Here is a 13,331-nt window from a genome sequence, read left to right as displayed (position 1 = left end):
CATTACTCTTGTAAAGACAGTTATGCCGTGCTCCATGTTGGATCCAACATCCCTAACAAATTGATGTTTATAATGTTATTGTTTGCTTGATTTACAGTTGGGTCTCGTTAGTCTGTTTGCACAGAGATATACTTTGCTCATAATGTGTAGAGAACTGTTCCTTGATGGATAGGCTATTATACAACACACAGAGCTATTTTCCTTTTATTTGTTGTTAGGTGAAGTTATGGGTCCTACAGTAGGTCTATGTTATTGTTAGGTGAAGTTATGGGTCCTACAGCAGGTCTATGTTGTTGTTAGGTGAAGTTATGGGTTCTACAGTAGGTCTATGTTGTTGTTAGGTGAAGTTATGGGACAATTTGGCAAACAGTGTACAAACCCTCATTGTCAGGCTGATGGAAAAGACAAAGAACATTTTACTGGTTGAAGGGTTTTTTAAGTACAAAGCGGTTGATTTGCGATGATCACACAAACATTATATTAAGCAGGACATTCAAACGAGCCTTACAATTATAATCCAAAGTAGTGTGAAATGCACTCATAAGCAACCTGGAAATGGAGGCTACTCCCCTGAGTTTTCACCCATTCACATTCAGAATACTTTGTGAAAAACTAAAATCTTTGCTATAACTATTATCCTCACTAGCGGGAAGGAGTTTCTACAACCAGATATACTACATCTATAACTAGTGGTTTCCTCATAACCAGATATGCTACATCCATAACTATCGGTTTCCTCATTACCAGATATACTACATCCATAACTAGCGGTTTCCTCATTAGCAGATATACTACATCCATAACTAGCGGTTTCCTCATTACCAGATATACTACATCCATAACTAGTGGTTTCCTCATTAGCAGGGAGGTGTTTCTACAATTTGATTGTATGTGCTTCGCCCTCGTGCCACAATTTTATTAAACACAGAAAGGGGCCCATATTGGAGACCAAAAGTCATCTGGCTCAATCATCGATGTTACTACTAATGTGAAAACAATACAAAATATGATTATTGTTGCTAATTTTAAGACAAATGTCAAATCATTACATTCATTACAGACGTCAGTTGTTGTACAACATCATGGCTACGCTGTTGGCATCACCTTTTACAGTGAATTTCCACTGTTGTGGGCCTTGAACCATTTGACTTTGTTGTTCACACAGGAGAGAGACGGGACTATCGTGGATCCTCTGGGAATCCTCAACAACCTCATGATGCTGACGAGGCAGAGAAGAGTCTCTCCACATCAGAACTCCTCCAGAAACACCAGCAGAGACCCGCAGGGAAGAAATCTCATTGCTGCTCTGACTGTGGGAAGAGATTCACCTCATCAGGCATTACAATTCATCAGAGAACACACACAGGAGAGAAACCATTTAGCTGTGTTCAATGTGGGAAAAGTTTTGATCAATCTTGCCATCTGATTCAACACCAGAGAACACACACAGGAGAGAAACCTTATAGCTGTGATCAATGTGGGAAGAGTTTTAGTCAATCTGGACAGCTGACAGTGCACCAGAGAACACACACAGGAGAGAAGCCTTACAGCTGTGGTCAATGTGGGAAGAGTTTTACTACATCTAGCAATCTGACTACACACCAGAGAACACACACAGGAGAGAAATCTTATAGCTGTGATCAATGTGGGAAGAGTTTTGATCAATCTGGACAGCTGACAGTGCACCAGAGAATACACACAGGAGAGAAGCCTTACAGCTGTGGTCAATGTGGGAAGAGTTTTACTACATCTGGTCATCTGACTCTACACCAGAGAACACACACAGGAGAGAAACCTTACAGCTGTGATCAATGTGGGAAGAGTTTTGGTCATTCTGGCACTCTGACTTTACACCAGAGAATACACACAGGAGAGAAACCTTATAGCTGTGGTCAATGTGGGAAGAGTTTTACTCAGTCAACCAGCCTGATATCACACCAGAGAACACACACAGGAGAGAAACCTTATAGCTGTGATCAATGTGGGAAGAGTTTTACTACATCTAGCAATCTGACTCTACACCAGAGAACACACACAGGAGAGAAACCTTATAGCTGTGATCAATGTGGGAAGAGTTTTTGTCAATCTAGGGATCTGACAGTGCACCAGAGAACACACACAGGAGAGAAACCTTATAGCTGTGGTCAATGTGGGAAGCGTTTTACTACATCTGGCTCTCTGACATTACACCAGAGAACACACACAGGAGAGACACCTTATAGTTGTGGTCAATGTGGGAAGAGTTTTACTACATCTAGCAATCTGACTCTACACCAGAGAACACACACAGGAGAGACACCTTATAGCTGTGGTCAATGTGGGAAGAGTTTTACTCAGTCAACCAGCCTGATATCACACCAGAGAATACACACAGGAGAGAAACCTTACAGCTGTGGTCAATGTGGGAAGAGTTTTACTACATCTGGCCATCTGACTCTACACCAGAGAATACACACAGGAGAGAAACCGTATAGCTGTGGTCAATGTGGGAAGAGTTTTGGTCGATCTGGCCAGCTGACATTACACCAGAGAATACACACAGGAGAGAAACCTTACAGCTGTGGTCAATGTGGGAAGAGTTTTACTACATCTGGTCATCTGACTATACACCAGAGAATACACACAGGAGAGAAGCCTTATATCTGTGATCAATGTGGGATGAGTTTTACTTCATCTAGCCAGCTGACTTTACACCAGAGAACACACACAGGAGAGAAACCTTATATCTGTGATCAATGTGGGATGAGTTTTACTACATCAAGCCATCTGATTCGACACCAGAGAACACACACAGGAGAGAAACCTTATAGTTGTAATCATTGTGAGAAGAGTTTTCCTACATCTGGCCAGCTGACTTCACACCAGAGAACACACACAGGAGAGAAATCTTATAGCTGTGATCAATGTGGGAAGAGTTTTACTAGATCTAGCTATCTGACAGTGCACCAGAGAACACACTCAGGAGAGAAATCGTATAGCTGTGACCAGAGATAATCTGATAAAAGATCTCTGACTAAATTTCAGAAAATACATGAAGGAGTTGTTTCATGATATCAATGAAATGATGTCACAATGTAGAATGTTTTAACATTGTAGTAGCAGTATTTTAATGATGTCACAATGTAGAATGTTTTAACATTGTAGTAGCAGTATTTTAATGATGTCACAATGTAGAACCCTAAATGTTTGTCCCCTGTTCTATTGATTTCAACATGATATGGATAGTAGCCTCAGGGGGAAAATCCACGCTCTGAAATGGAAGAGTACTATTTATATGATTTAACAAAAAGTGACTAACACAAAAAGAGCTGTGTTACACTTACCACGTTGGTGACCCACTTGAATTAAAATGCAACACTTCAAAAATGAAAATAAAATCTAGGCTCTGAAATGAAAGAGTACTATTTATGAGATTTAGTAAGTACACATTATTCCCAGATTCCGTGTGGTTTTGAGCTGTTAGTTTTAACAGGACGTGCAACCTCATCTCCCTCCTGTCACATAAATGATTTTAGCATGATATCGATGAGTTATGACAAATAAGTGTTGCGTTCCTTTGTTTAGCGACCCCTACATTTAAATGCATTCCAACATCACGTACAACCTGATTTCCCCCCTAATCGATATCAGTGATTTATTGCTACTTGTCAAAACAACACTGTTTCTGGTGCTTGTGCAGTTTATAAGGAGCTTGTTTAAAAAAATACAAGAAATATGATTATTGTGGCAGATGTTTGTGTAAATAGCACATGTTATGTTTAGGTTTTCAATGTATCCCAAACTGTTTCTGCACATTGGTTATTGATTTGGACACGTTAAAACTGTGTTTTGACATTGAGGCTATCCCACCTAGCACAATGTAATTGAAAAGTTGTTGAAAATAAGACTATGCAATCAAACATTTTTTTATATATTTTATTATTATACCATGCCTTACCATTAAGTTAATTATTGACAATACATATTAACAAAGGGGTGTCTATTTGGTTTTGATCATTCATATTTACAATTCATGTAACTTTTAGTAATCATAATTATTTATGCAATCAACTGACAATTTACGGGTATAATTATATTGACATTGTTGCCCTTCTTTTAGAATAGCAGGTTTAATTCTCACATGTGCCAACCCAAATGTACTAGAGCATGACATTGGGGACTGGGTCCCGATCCAACAACATGCCTACCTAGTGAACTCTGAAAAGAGAGAGAAGTTCCACAGTGAGGTGGAAAGTTACTACGGATATTGCAGGAGTTTCCTCTTGAAATCAGACATGTCTGTGTTAAGGACAACTTGGTTGCTGGTTGTTTCAAGGTGGGCAGTCATAGTTTTGCATTTAGCCATTGCGTTGCCATGGATCACAATTTATTTTGACTGCACGGTTTTCCGTATTGGAGATGAGTTTTGTTTGGGCTCATTCCAAGGGGACGAGAGTTCTAGAAGTTTGTTGAGTTTTAGTATTCTATAGAATGAAAAAGGAGAAAAAAATAATACGATTGTATATTATTATTTAGAAATACGTGTTTTTTCTTGTTTTTAATTGTTGACAGCCAGTAGACACTATGTTTATATTGTAGAAGGTGAAGCATTGTAGTTGATTATAATGTGAAATGGAAGTTGTTTTCTGTTGGTGGTGAGCAAACTTGTCCAACAAAAATTATAGGTTTTATTTGTTGTCTTAAGGGGAAAGGTGTTCCAGGCTTTCGTTTTTCCATTTATGTTTTAAGGTTGGACTTTAGCAAGTATAGCTTGTTAGCACGTAGGGCACACTGATTGGTGTCACCTCGTTAGTCAGTATGTGTAACACCAGTTCTTTTGTTTGCCTCTTCTTGGGCAGATTTAGTGGGTCTCATGGTGGTTGACTTTTATGTCCCAGTTGTTGTTACTAGTCAACTTTCAGTGGACACTGAGAGCAAAACTGCAACATTATGTTATAATACTTTTATTGCATCAAATGGTTGTTTTATGCAACAGAATAGAGGGTTCTTAGAACTATTGTCTGTGTTCTACTGAGGATGGGCCTCTGGGAGAAAACACTGACAGGACATTTACAATGTCTTTTGGGTGATAAAAACCTAAAGAGACCACATTCCAGGGCATGAGTTACTGTTTCTGTTCTATATGGTACCAGGGAGCGATGAACCCCTCCTAAAAAAAAAATACCTTGAATTTGCATTGCATCCAATTAATATTTTAATCAATGGCATTTCCTTAGGCTGCTCATTAGTCTTTCAGTTGTTAGTCTTCTGTTTGTTGTGTACTAAATATTTCATTTTTTTATTTGTTTTTTCTTGTGAAGCCATTGTGTTGCATCCATGCCTGAAATGTGCTGTATAAATAAAGCTTGATTTGATTTCAACAAATGAACCCAATGACTGACTAATCAAAAGACTCTTGGTCCCTCTTAGTATTTGTTAATGAATAGAATACAGTATATACATATGAGATGAGTAATACATAGACTAAGATACAGTAGAATAGGATAGAATACAGTATATACATATGAGATGAGTAATACATAGACTAAGATACAGTAGAATAGGATAGAATACAGTATATACATATGAGATGAGTAATGCATAGACTAAGATACAGTAGAATAGAATAGAATACAGTATATACATATGAGATGAGTAATGCCAGATATGTAAACATGCAGGAGATCCACGAAGGAAAGACAGTGATGGTGCTCAGTGACGTTGTTGCAAATGGAGGGTAAAATGGTAAAACGTTTGAGTTAATTTTGTCCATTATTACATCATTACATCAAGTGTTCCAATGGTAAAACGTTTGAGTTCATTTTGTCCATTATTACATCATTACATCAAGTGTTCCAATGGTAAAACGTTTGAGTTCATTTTGTCCATTATTACATCATTACATCAAGTGTTCCAATGGTAAAACGTTTGAGTTCATTTTGTCCTGGTCACTTTGCCTACTGTTTATTGCCACGTTGGGATGCAACCTTTGTTTGTTGTCATTATTTAAGCATTTTTTATCATTTTACGCCCGTTTTTTCTCCCCAATGTGGATCTTGTCTCATCGCTGCAACTCCCCAATGTGGATCTTGTCTCATCGCTGCAACTCCCCAATGTGGATCTTGTCTCATCGCTGCAACTCCCCAATGTGGATCTTGTCTCATCGCTGCAACTCCCCAATTTCGATCTTGTCTCATCGCTGCAACTCCCCAATTTCGATCTTGTCTCATCGCTGCAACTCCCCAATGGGCTCAGGAGGCGAAGGTTGAGTCATGCGTCCTCTGAAACATGACCCGTCAAACCGCGCTTCTTAACACCCGCCCGCTTAACCCGGAAGCCAGCTGCACCAATGTGTAGGAGGAAACACCGGGCGACGCTTGGCCAATTGTGTGCCGCCCTATGGAACTCCCGATCACGGCAGGTTGTGGTACAGCCCGGGATCGAACCCGGGTGATGCCTCTAGTGTCGCCTCTAACACTGCCATGCAGTACATTTACATTTAAGTCATTTAGCAGACGCTCTTATCCAGAGCGACTTACAAATTGGAAAGTTCATACATATTCATCCTGGTCCCCCCGTGGGGAATGAACCCACAACCCTGGCGTTGCAGGCGCCATGCTCTACCAACTGAGCCACACGGGACCAGTACCTTAGATCGCTGTGCCACTCAGGTCTATAGTGACACCTCTAACACTGTGATCTAGTACCTTAGACTGCTGCACCACTCGGGTCTATAGTGACACCTCTAGCACTGTGATCTAGTACCTTAGACTGCTGCACCACTCGGGTCTATAGTGACACCTCTAGCACTGTGATACAGTACCTTAGACTGCTGTACCACTCGGGTCTATAGTGACACCTCTAGCACTGTGATCTAGTACCTTAGACTGCTGCACCACTCGGGTCTATAGTGACACCTCTAGCACTGTGATCTAGTACCTTAGACTGCTGCACCACTCTGGTCTATAGTGACACCTCTAGCACTGTGATACAGTACCTTAGACTGCTGCACCACTCGGGTCTATAGTGACACCTCTAGCACTGTGATCTAGTACCTTAGACTGCTGCACCACTCGGGTCTATAGTGACACCTCTAACACTGTGATCTAGTACCTTAGACTGCTGCACCACTCGGGTCTATAGTGACACCTCTAACACTGTGATCTAGTACCTTAGATCGCTGCACCACTCGGGTCTATAGTGACACCTCTAACACTGTGATCTAGTACCTTAGATCGCAGGGCCACTCGGGTCTATAGTGATACCTCTAACACTGTGATACAGTACCTTAGACTGCTGCACCACTCGGGTCTATAGTGACGCCTCTAACACTGTGATCTAGTACCTTAGACTGCTGCACCACTCGGGTCTATAGTGACGCCTCTAACACTGTGATCTAGTACCTTAGACCGCTGCACCACTCAGGTCTATAGTGACGCCTCTAACACTGTGATGCAGTACCTTAGACTGCTGCACCACTCGGGTCTATAGTGACACCTCTAAGACTGTGATCTAGTACCTTAGACTGCTGCACCACTCTGGTCTATAGTGACACCTCTAACACTGTGATCTAGTACCTTAGACTGCTGCACCACTCTGGTCTATAGTGACACCTCTAACACTGTGATCTAGTACCTTAGACCGCTGCACCACTCGGGTCTATAGTGACACCTCTAACACTGTGATCTAGTACCTTAGACCGCTGTGCCACTCGGGTCTATAGTGACACCTCTAACACTGTGATCTAGTACCTTAGACTGCTGCACCACTCGGGTCTATAGTGACGCCTCTAACACTGTGATACAGTACCTTAGACTGCTGCACCACTCGGGTCTATAGTGACACCTCTAACACTGTGATCTAGTACCTTAGACTGCTGCACCACTCGGGTCTATAGTGACACCTCTAACACTGCGATACAGTACCTTAGACTGCTGCACCACTAGGGTCTATAGTGACGCCTCTAACTCTGTGATCATAACCTTTTTTTAACCAATTCTGAAGTTTGTTAAAAGTGGAATTTTGACATTATTACCATTATATCAACACACTTAACACTCCCAACACCCCCAACTATAATTCTCTTTGGCACCGTAGACATCTAGTGACCACTTGATTCCATGTGACCAAACATTCCTGAGGCTGAGTCTCAAATAGTCGCCTGTTCCTTTTAATAGCCGGGCAATAGCACACATAGCAAATACATTTTGGGTCTAAATTAAAGGAGCTACAATTATAGTTTAATTACATGTTTTAAATAAAATGTCCATAATATCTGCATTAATACGAACGAGCTACAAAAATCTCTGAAACTGGAAACACTTATCTCCCTCACTAGCTTTAAGCACCAGCCGTCAGAGCAGCTCACAGATTACTGCATCTGTACATAGCCCATCTATAATTTAGCCCAAACAACTCCCTCTTCCCCTACTGTATTTGTTTATTTATTTAGCTACTTTGCACCCCATTATTTCTATCTCTACTTTGCACATTCTTCCACTGCAAATCTACCATTCCAGTGTTTTACTTGCTATATTGTATTTACTTCGCCACCATGGCCTTTTTTTGCCTTCACCTCCCTTATCTCACCTCATTTGCTCACATTGTATATAGACTTATTTTTCTACTGTATTATTGACTGTATGTTTGTTTTACTCCATGTGTAACTCTGTGTTGTTGTATGTGTCAAACTGCTTTGTTTTATCTTGGCCAGGTGGCAGTTGTAAATGAGAACTTGTTCTCAACTGGCCGACCTGGTTAAATAAAGGAGAAATAAATAACACATAATAATACATAAACATGTAGGAGCAGTATAGACCTAGTCTGTTCATTATATACATCTACATGATGTATTGTTACACCATGTAGGAGCAGTATAGACCTAGTCTGTTCATTATATACATCTACATGATGTATTGTTACACCATGTAGGAGCAGTATAGACCAAGTCTGTTCATTATATACATCTACATGATGTATTGTTACACCATGTAGGAGCAGTATAGACCTAGACTGTTCATTATATACATCTACATGATGTATTGTTACACCACGTAGGAGCAGTATAGACCTAGTCTGTTCATTATATACATCTACATGATGTATTGTTACACCACGTAGGAGCAGTATAGACCTAGTCTGTTCATTATATACATCTACATGATGTATTGTTACACCATGTAGGAGCAGTATAGACCAAGTCTGTACGTTATATACATCTACATGATGTATTGTTACACCATGTAGGAGCAGTATAGACCTAGTCTGTTCATTATATACATCTACATTATGTATTGTTACACCATGTAGCAGCAGTATAGACCTAGTCTGTTCATTATATACATCTACATGATGTATTGTTACACCATGTAGCAGCAGTATAGACATAGTCTGTTCATTATATACATCTACATGATGTATTGTTACACCATGTAGCAGCAGTATAGACATAGTCTGTTCATTATATACATCTACATGATGTATTGTTACACCATGTAGGAGCAGTATAGACCTTGTCTGTTCATTATAGTAGCTAGCTGCGAATTAGTAGCTAGCTGCTAATTTAGATGTAATATAACTTAATGAAACTGCCTTAAATATTAAGTGGTAAACATTTTTTATTCGCACTAATCAATCAACACATTCCTGTCTTTGTATGTCCCAATATAATGGTATTATTTAATTAAATCCATTTACAATAATCTTTGTCTGAAAATAAAATATGATCCTCAACTGCGTTTCCCCTCCAGTCAGCAGACGGCGATGTGCGTCTTTCAGGCGACGCTGCCAGCGTGACGTATAATCTAGTGGACGGTTCTTCATAAACAGCTCGTCAACCACCTCGGTAGCTTGCTAGCCAACATAGCCGAAAGATTCAAGCTATTTATTCGCTTTCGGTGTATATTACCTACTGTGTTTTCGACACACTTAGGTAGTATCTACTTGTTAACCTATTTAATTTAATATTACGTTATTTTGTATTAGTCAGCTATAGTAGCTGGCTGGTTAAGTTAGCACTAGCCTAGTCGCTAATGATAGCTAGCTAGCTATTATCCCCGACCATGAGCTCACTAAATATCCCCCCTCTCGTTAAAGAAGAGGGGGTCTGCTGGACGGAGAAAGAAGCTCTGGGGCAGAATATTGTCGTGAAAGAGGAGAAGGAAGAAGATGATGTGACAGTAAAACAAGAAGTAGAGGATGAGGCTGTTACAGTGAAAGAAGAAGAGAAAGACGCATTCAGAGTGGAAGAGGATGTTACATTGAAAGAAGAGGAAGTGAAAGAGGAGGAGGCAGTTTTTGGAGTGAAGAAGGAGAAAGAGGGAGAGATAACGGTCATATTGACAGAGGAGTCAGGAGATCTGATTACCACCAGTAAGTACTGTCTTAAAAACGGGCTCTAACTCTTTAAAGGTTTTGAAGGAATGTGTGGTTTTTAAGCAGCATGCTACTGAAATTCTATAATTGAAAATGTTGTTCTGTACTATAGGAATTTATGTGATAATATAATGTTAAAGCTACATTTTAAAATGGGTGATTAAAGCCCTGAATGCTGATTGGCTGACAGCCGTGGTATATCAGGCCGTATACCATGGGCATGACAAAACATGTATTTTTACTGCTCTAATTGCGTTGGTAACCAGTTTATAATTGCGATAATCCACCCCAGGGGTTTGTGATATATGGCCAATATACCACGGTTAAGGGCTGTATCCAGGCACTCTGCATTGCGTCGTGCGTAAGGACAGTCTTTAACCATGCTATATTGGCCATATACCACACTTCCTCGGGTCTTATTGCTTAACTGTAACTTGTATACGATCAGAGTCCCCCCCCACCACAAAATCACAACTTAATTGTCTCACAGAATGGCAAACAACCATCTCTGTTCAGCCTATAAACACGACATTATCTATTATTATAGAGCTCTGTTCAGCCTGTAACCATGACATTATCTATTATTATAGAGCTCTGCTCAGCCTGTAACCATGACATTATCTATTATTATAGAGCTCTGCTCAGCCTGTAACCATGACATTATCTATTATTATAGAGCTCTGTTCAGCCTGTAACCATGACATTATCTATTATTATAGAGCTCTGCTCAGCCTGTAACCATGACATTATATATTATTATAGAGCTCTGCTCAGCCTGTAAACATGACATTATCTATTATTATAGAGCTCTGTTCAGCCTATAAACATGACATTATCTATTATTATAGAGCTCTGTTCAGCCTGTAACCATGACATTATCTATTATTATAGAGCTCTGCTCAGCCTGTAACCATGACATTATCTATTATTATAGAGCTCTGCTCAGCCTGTAAACATGACATTCCCTGAGAGATTAGATTTCGAGCTCTACATCATTTGTTTTTAAATCTCACCGTCACCAAGTTTATTTTTAATGATGTAATGTTGTGAAGACTGACGTCAGGTTATTGAGGGATCTAGTCTAGATTAAACCTCATAGGAAGACAATTTTATTTAATGCAGGTTTCATTCAGGTCTCTCTGTTTAACTAAATCATCTGTTTGTCTTTTGGCAGGAGAGAGACCAGACTCTGACAGCGGGAGGAGTTCCTCAGAGGAAACAGACCCAGAGACGCCTAACCAACACCACTGCTCCCACTGTGGAAAGAGTTTTAGGTGGTTATGGGTCCTGAAAACGCATGAGAGAATACACACAGGAGAAAAGCCGTATCACTGTTCTCACTGTGGAAAGAGTTTTAGGTTGTCAAGGAGTCTGAAAATGCATGAGAGAATACACACAGGAGAAACGCCGTATCACTGTTCTCACTGTGGAAAGAGTTTTAGGTTGTCAAGGAGTCTGAAAATGCAGGTCAGGGAGAAGAGCCTCACTCTGACCTCTGTCGAGTTGAAGTATCTGCTCTCCAGGTGAAATTTCAGCTCTGGTGCAGATGTGCCCATCTGCTCTCCAGGTGTAGACCCAGGGGGCCCGTTTAGAACCTTTTTAGGACATTTCGAGATGACAGATGTTTGTGTTTGGTCTATTAATGTACCCGTGAGTTGAAATTTTTATAATTTTTGCATTTTTGACAAAATTAGACTCCTTTAAAGTGCCAGTTTTTCGCTCAGGTAGGGTATCAGCCTGAGCTATTTAAAAACACGTTTTCAACATTTCAAGATAGCAGTTAGTTTAGTTTGATGTAAATAAAGATAGCTGAGAAGTGGGACTCTGTCATTGTTTCTGACAAGATCTCTCATTGATCTCGGGTTCAGCCACCAGGGGGCACCAAACCTCTTTGAAAAGTTCATGTGAATAGTTACCACTTCTCAGGAGATGATAGACTTAGCCTTTCAAATGTTTTGTAATGATGGGATGGCTATTGAACAGAACTTTAAAACCTGGTTTTCTTGTATGTACCAGTTCATGAAATCACACATTTGACATTTATACTCACTGAGTCTGTACATAGTCAAAGCTTTCCTTAAGTTTGGGTCAGTCACAGTGGTCAGGTATTCTGCCCTTTCTCCGCCTCTCTCCCTTTTCACTCCCCTCTCTCCCTTTTCACTCCCTCTCTCCGCCTCTCTCCCTTTTCACTCCCTCTCTCCGCCTCTCTCCCTTTTCACTCCCTCTCTCCGCCTCTCTCCCTTTTCACTCCCTCTCTCCGCCTCTCTCCCTTTTCACTCCCTCTCTCCGCCTCTCTCCCTTTTCACTCCCTCTCTCCGCCTCTCTCCCTTTTCACTCCCCTCTCTCCGCCTCTCTCCCTTTTCACTCCCTCTCTCCGCCTCTCTCCATTTTCACTCCCTCTCTACGCCTCTCTCCCTTTTCACTCCCTCTCTCCGCCTCTCTCCCTTTTCACTCCCCTCTCTCCCTTTTCACTCCCCTCTCTCCGCCTCTCTCCCTTTTCACTCCCCTCTCTCCCTATTTCCGCCTCTCTCCCTTTTCACTCCCTCTCTCCGCCTCTCTCCCTTGTCACTCCCTCTCTCCGCCTCTCTCCCTTTTCACTCCCTCTCTCCGCCTCTCTCTCTTTTCACTCCCCTCTCCGCCTCTCTCCTTTTTCACTCCCCTCTCTCCGCCTCTCTCCCTTTTCACTCCCTCTCTCCGCCTCTCTCCCTTTTCACTCCCTCTCTCCGCCTCTCTCCCTTTTCACTCCCTCTCTACGCCTCTATCCCTTTTCACTCCCTCTCTCCGCCTCTCTCCCTTTTCACTCCCTCTCTCCGCCTCTCTTCCTTTTCACTCCCTCTCTACGCCTCTATCCATTTTCACTCCCCTCTCTCCGCCTCTCTCCCTTTTCACTCCCCTCTCTCCGCCTCTCTCCCTTTTCACTCCCCTCTCTCCGCCTCTCTCTCTTTTCACTCCCCTCTCACCCGCCTCTCTCCCTTTTC

The 13,331-nt window shown here is 41.3% G+C and overlaps 2 protein-coding genes across 2 annotated transcripts in view; both read left to right on the top strand.

Annotated features, from left to right (window-relative positions):
• Positions 1-5,373, top strand: part of LOC129846233 (zinc finger protein 271-like) — a 37,228-nt gene extending 31,855 nt beyond the window's left edge. Inside the window, exon 4 of the mRNA XM_055914237.1 lies at positions 1,166-5,373. Within this exon, the coding sequence (XP_055770212.1) occupies positions 1,166-2,994 (1,829 nt within the window). The 3' untranslated portion in view covers positions 2,995-5,373. The remainder of the gene's footprint in view (positions 1-1,165) is intronic.
• A 4,383-nt stretch (positions 5,374-9,756) lies between these two features.
• LOC129846231 (zinc finger protein 134-like) lies at positions 9,757-12,806 on the top strand. The gene is made up of 2 exons (XM_055914235.1): positions 9,757-10,350; positions 11,528-12,806. The coding sequence occupies exons 1-2, from the start codon at positions 10,041-10,043 to the stop codon at positions 11,878-11,880; spliced, it is 663 nt and encodes a 220-aa protein (XP_055770210.1). The 5' UTR covers positions 9,757-10,040; the 3' UTR covers positions 11,881-12,806.
• The last annotated feature ends 525 nt before the right edge of the window (positions 12,807-13,331 follow it).

This window comes from Salvelinus fontinalis, unplaced genomic scaffold, assembly GCF_029448725.1.
Source record: "Salvelinus fontinalis isolate EN_2023a unplaced genomic scaffold, ASM2944872v1 scaffold_0484, whole genome shotgun sequence".
NCBI lineage: Eukaryota > Metazoa > Chordata > Actinopteri > Salmoniformes > Salmonidae > Salvelinus > Salvelinus fontinalis.
The sequence above is the reverse complement of the archived record's forward strand: the minus strand, read 5'-3'. Positions and strand labels throughout refer to the sequence as shown.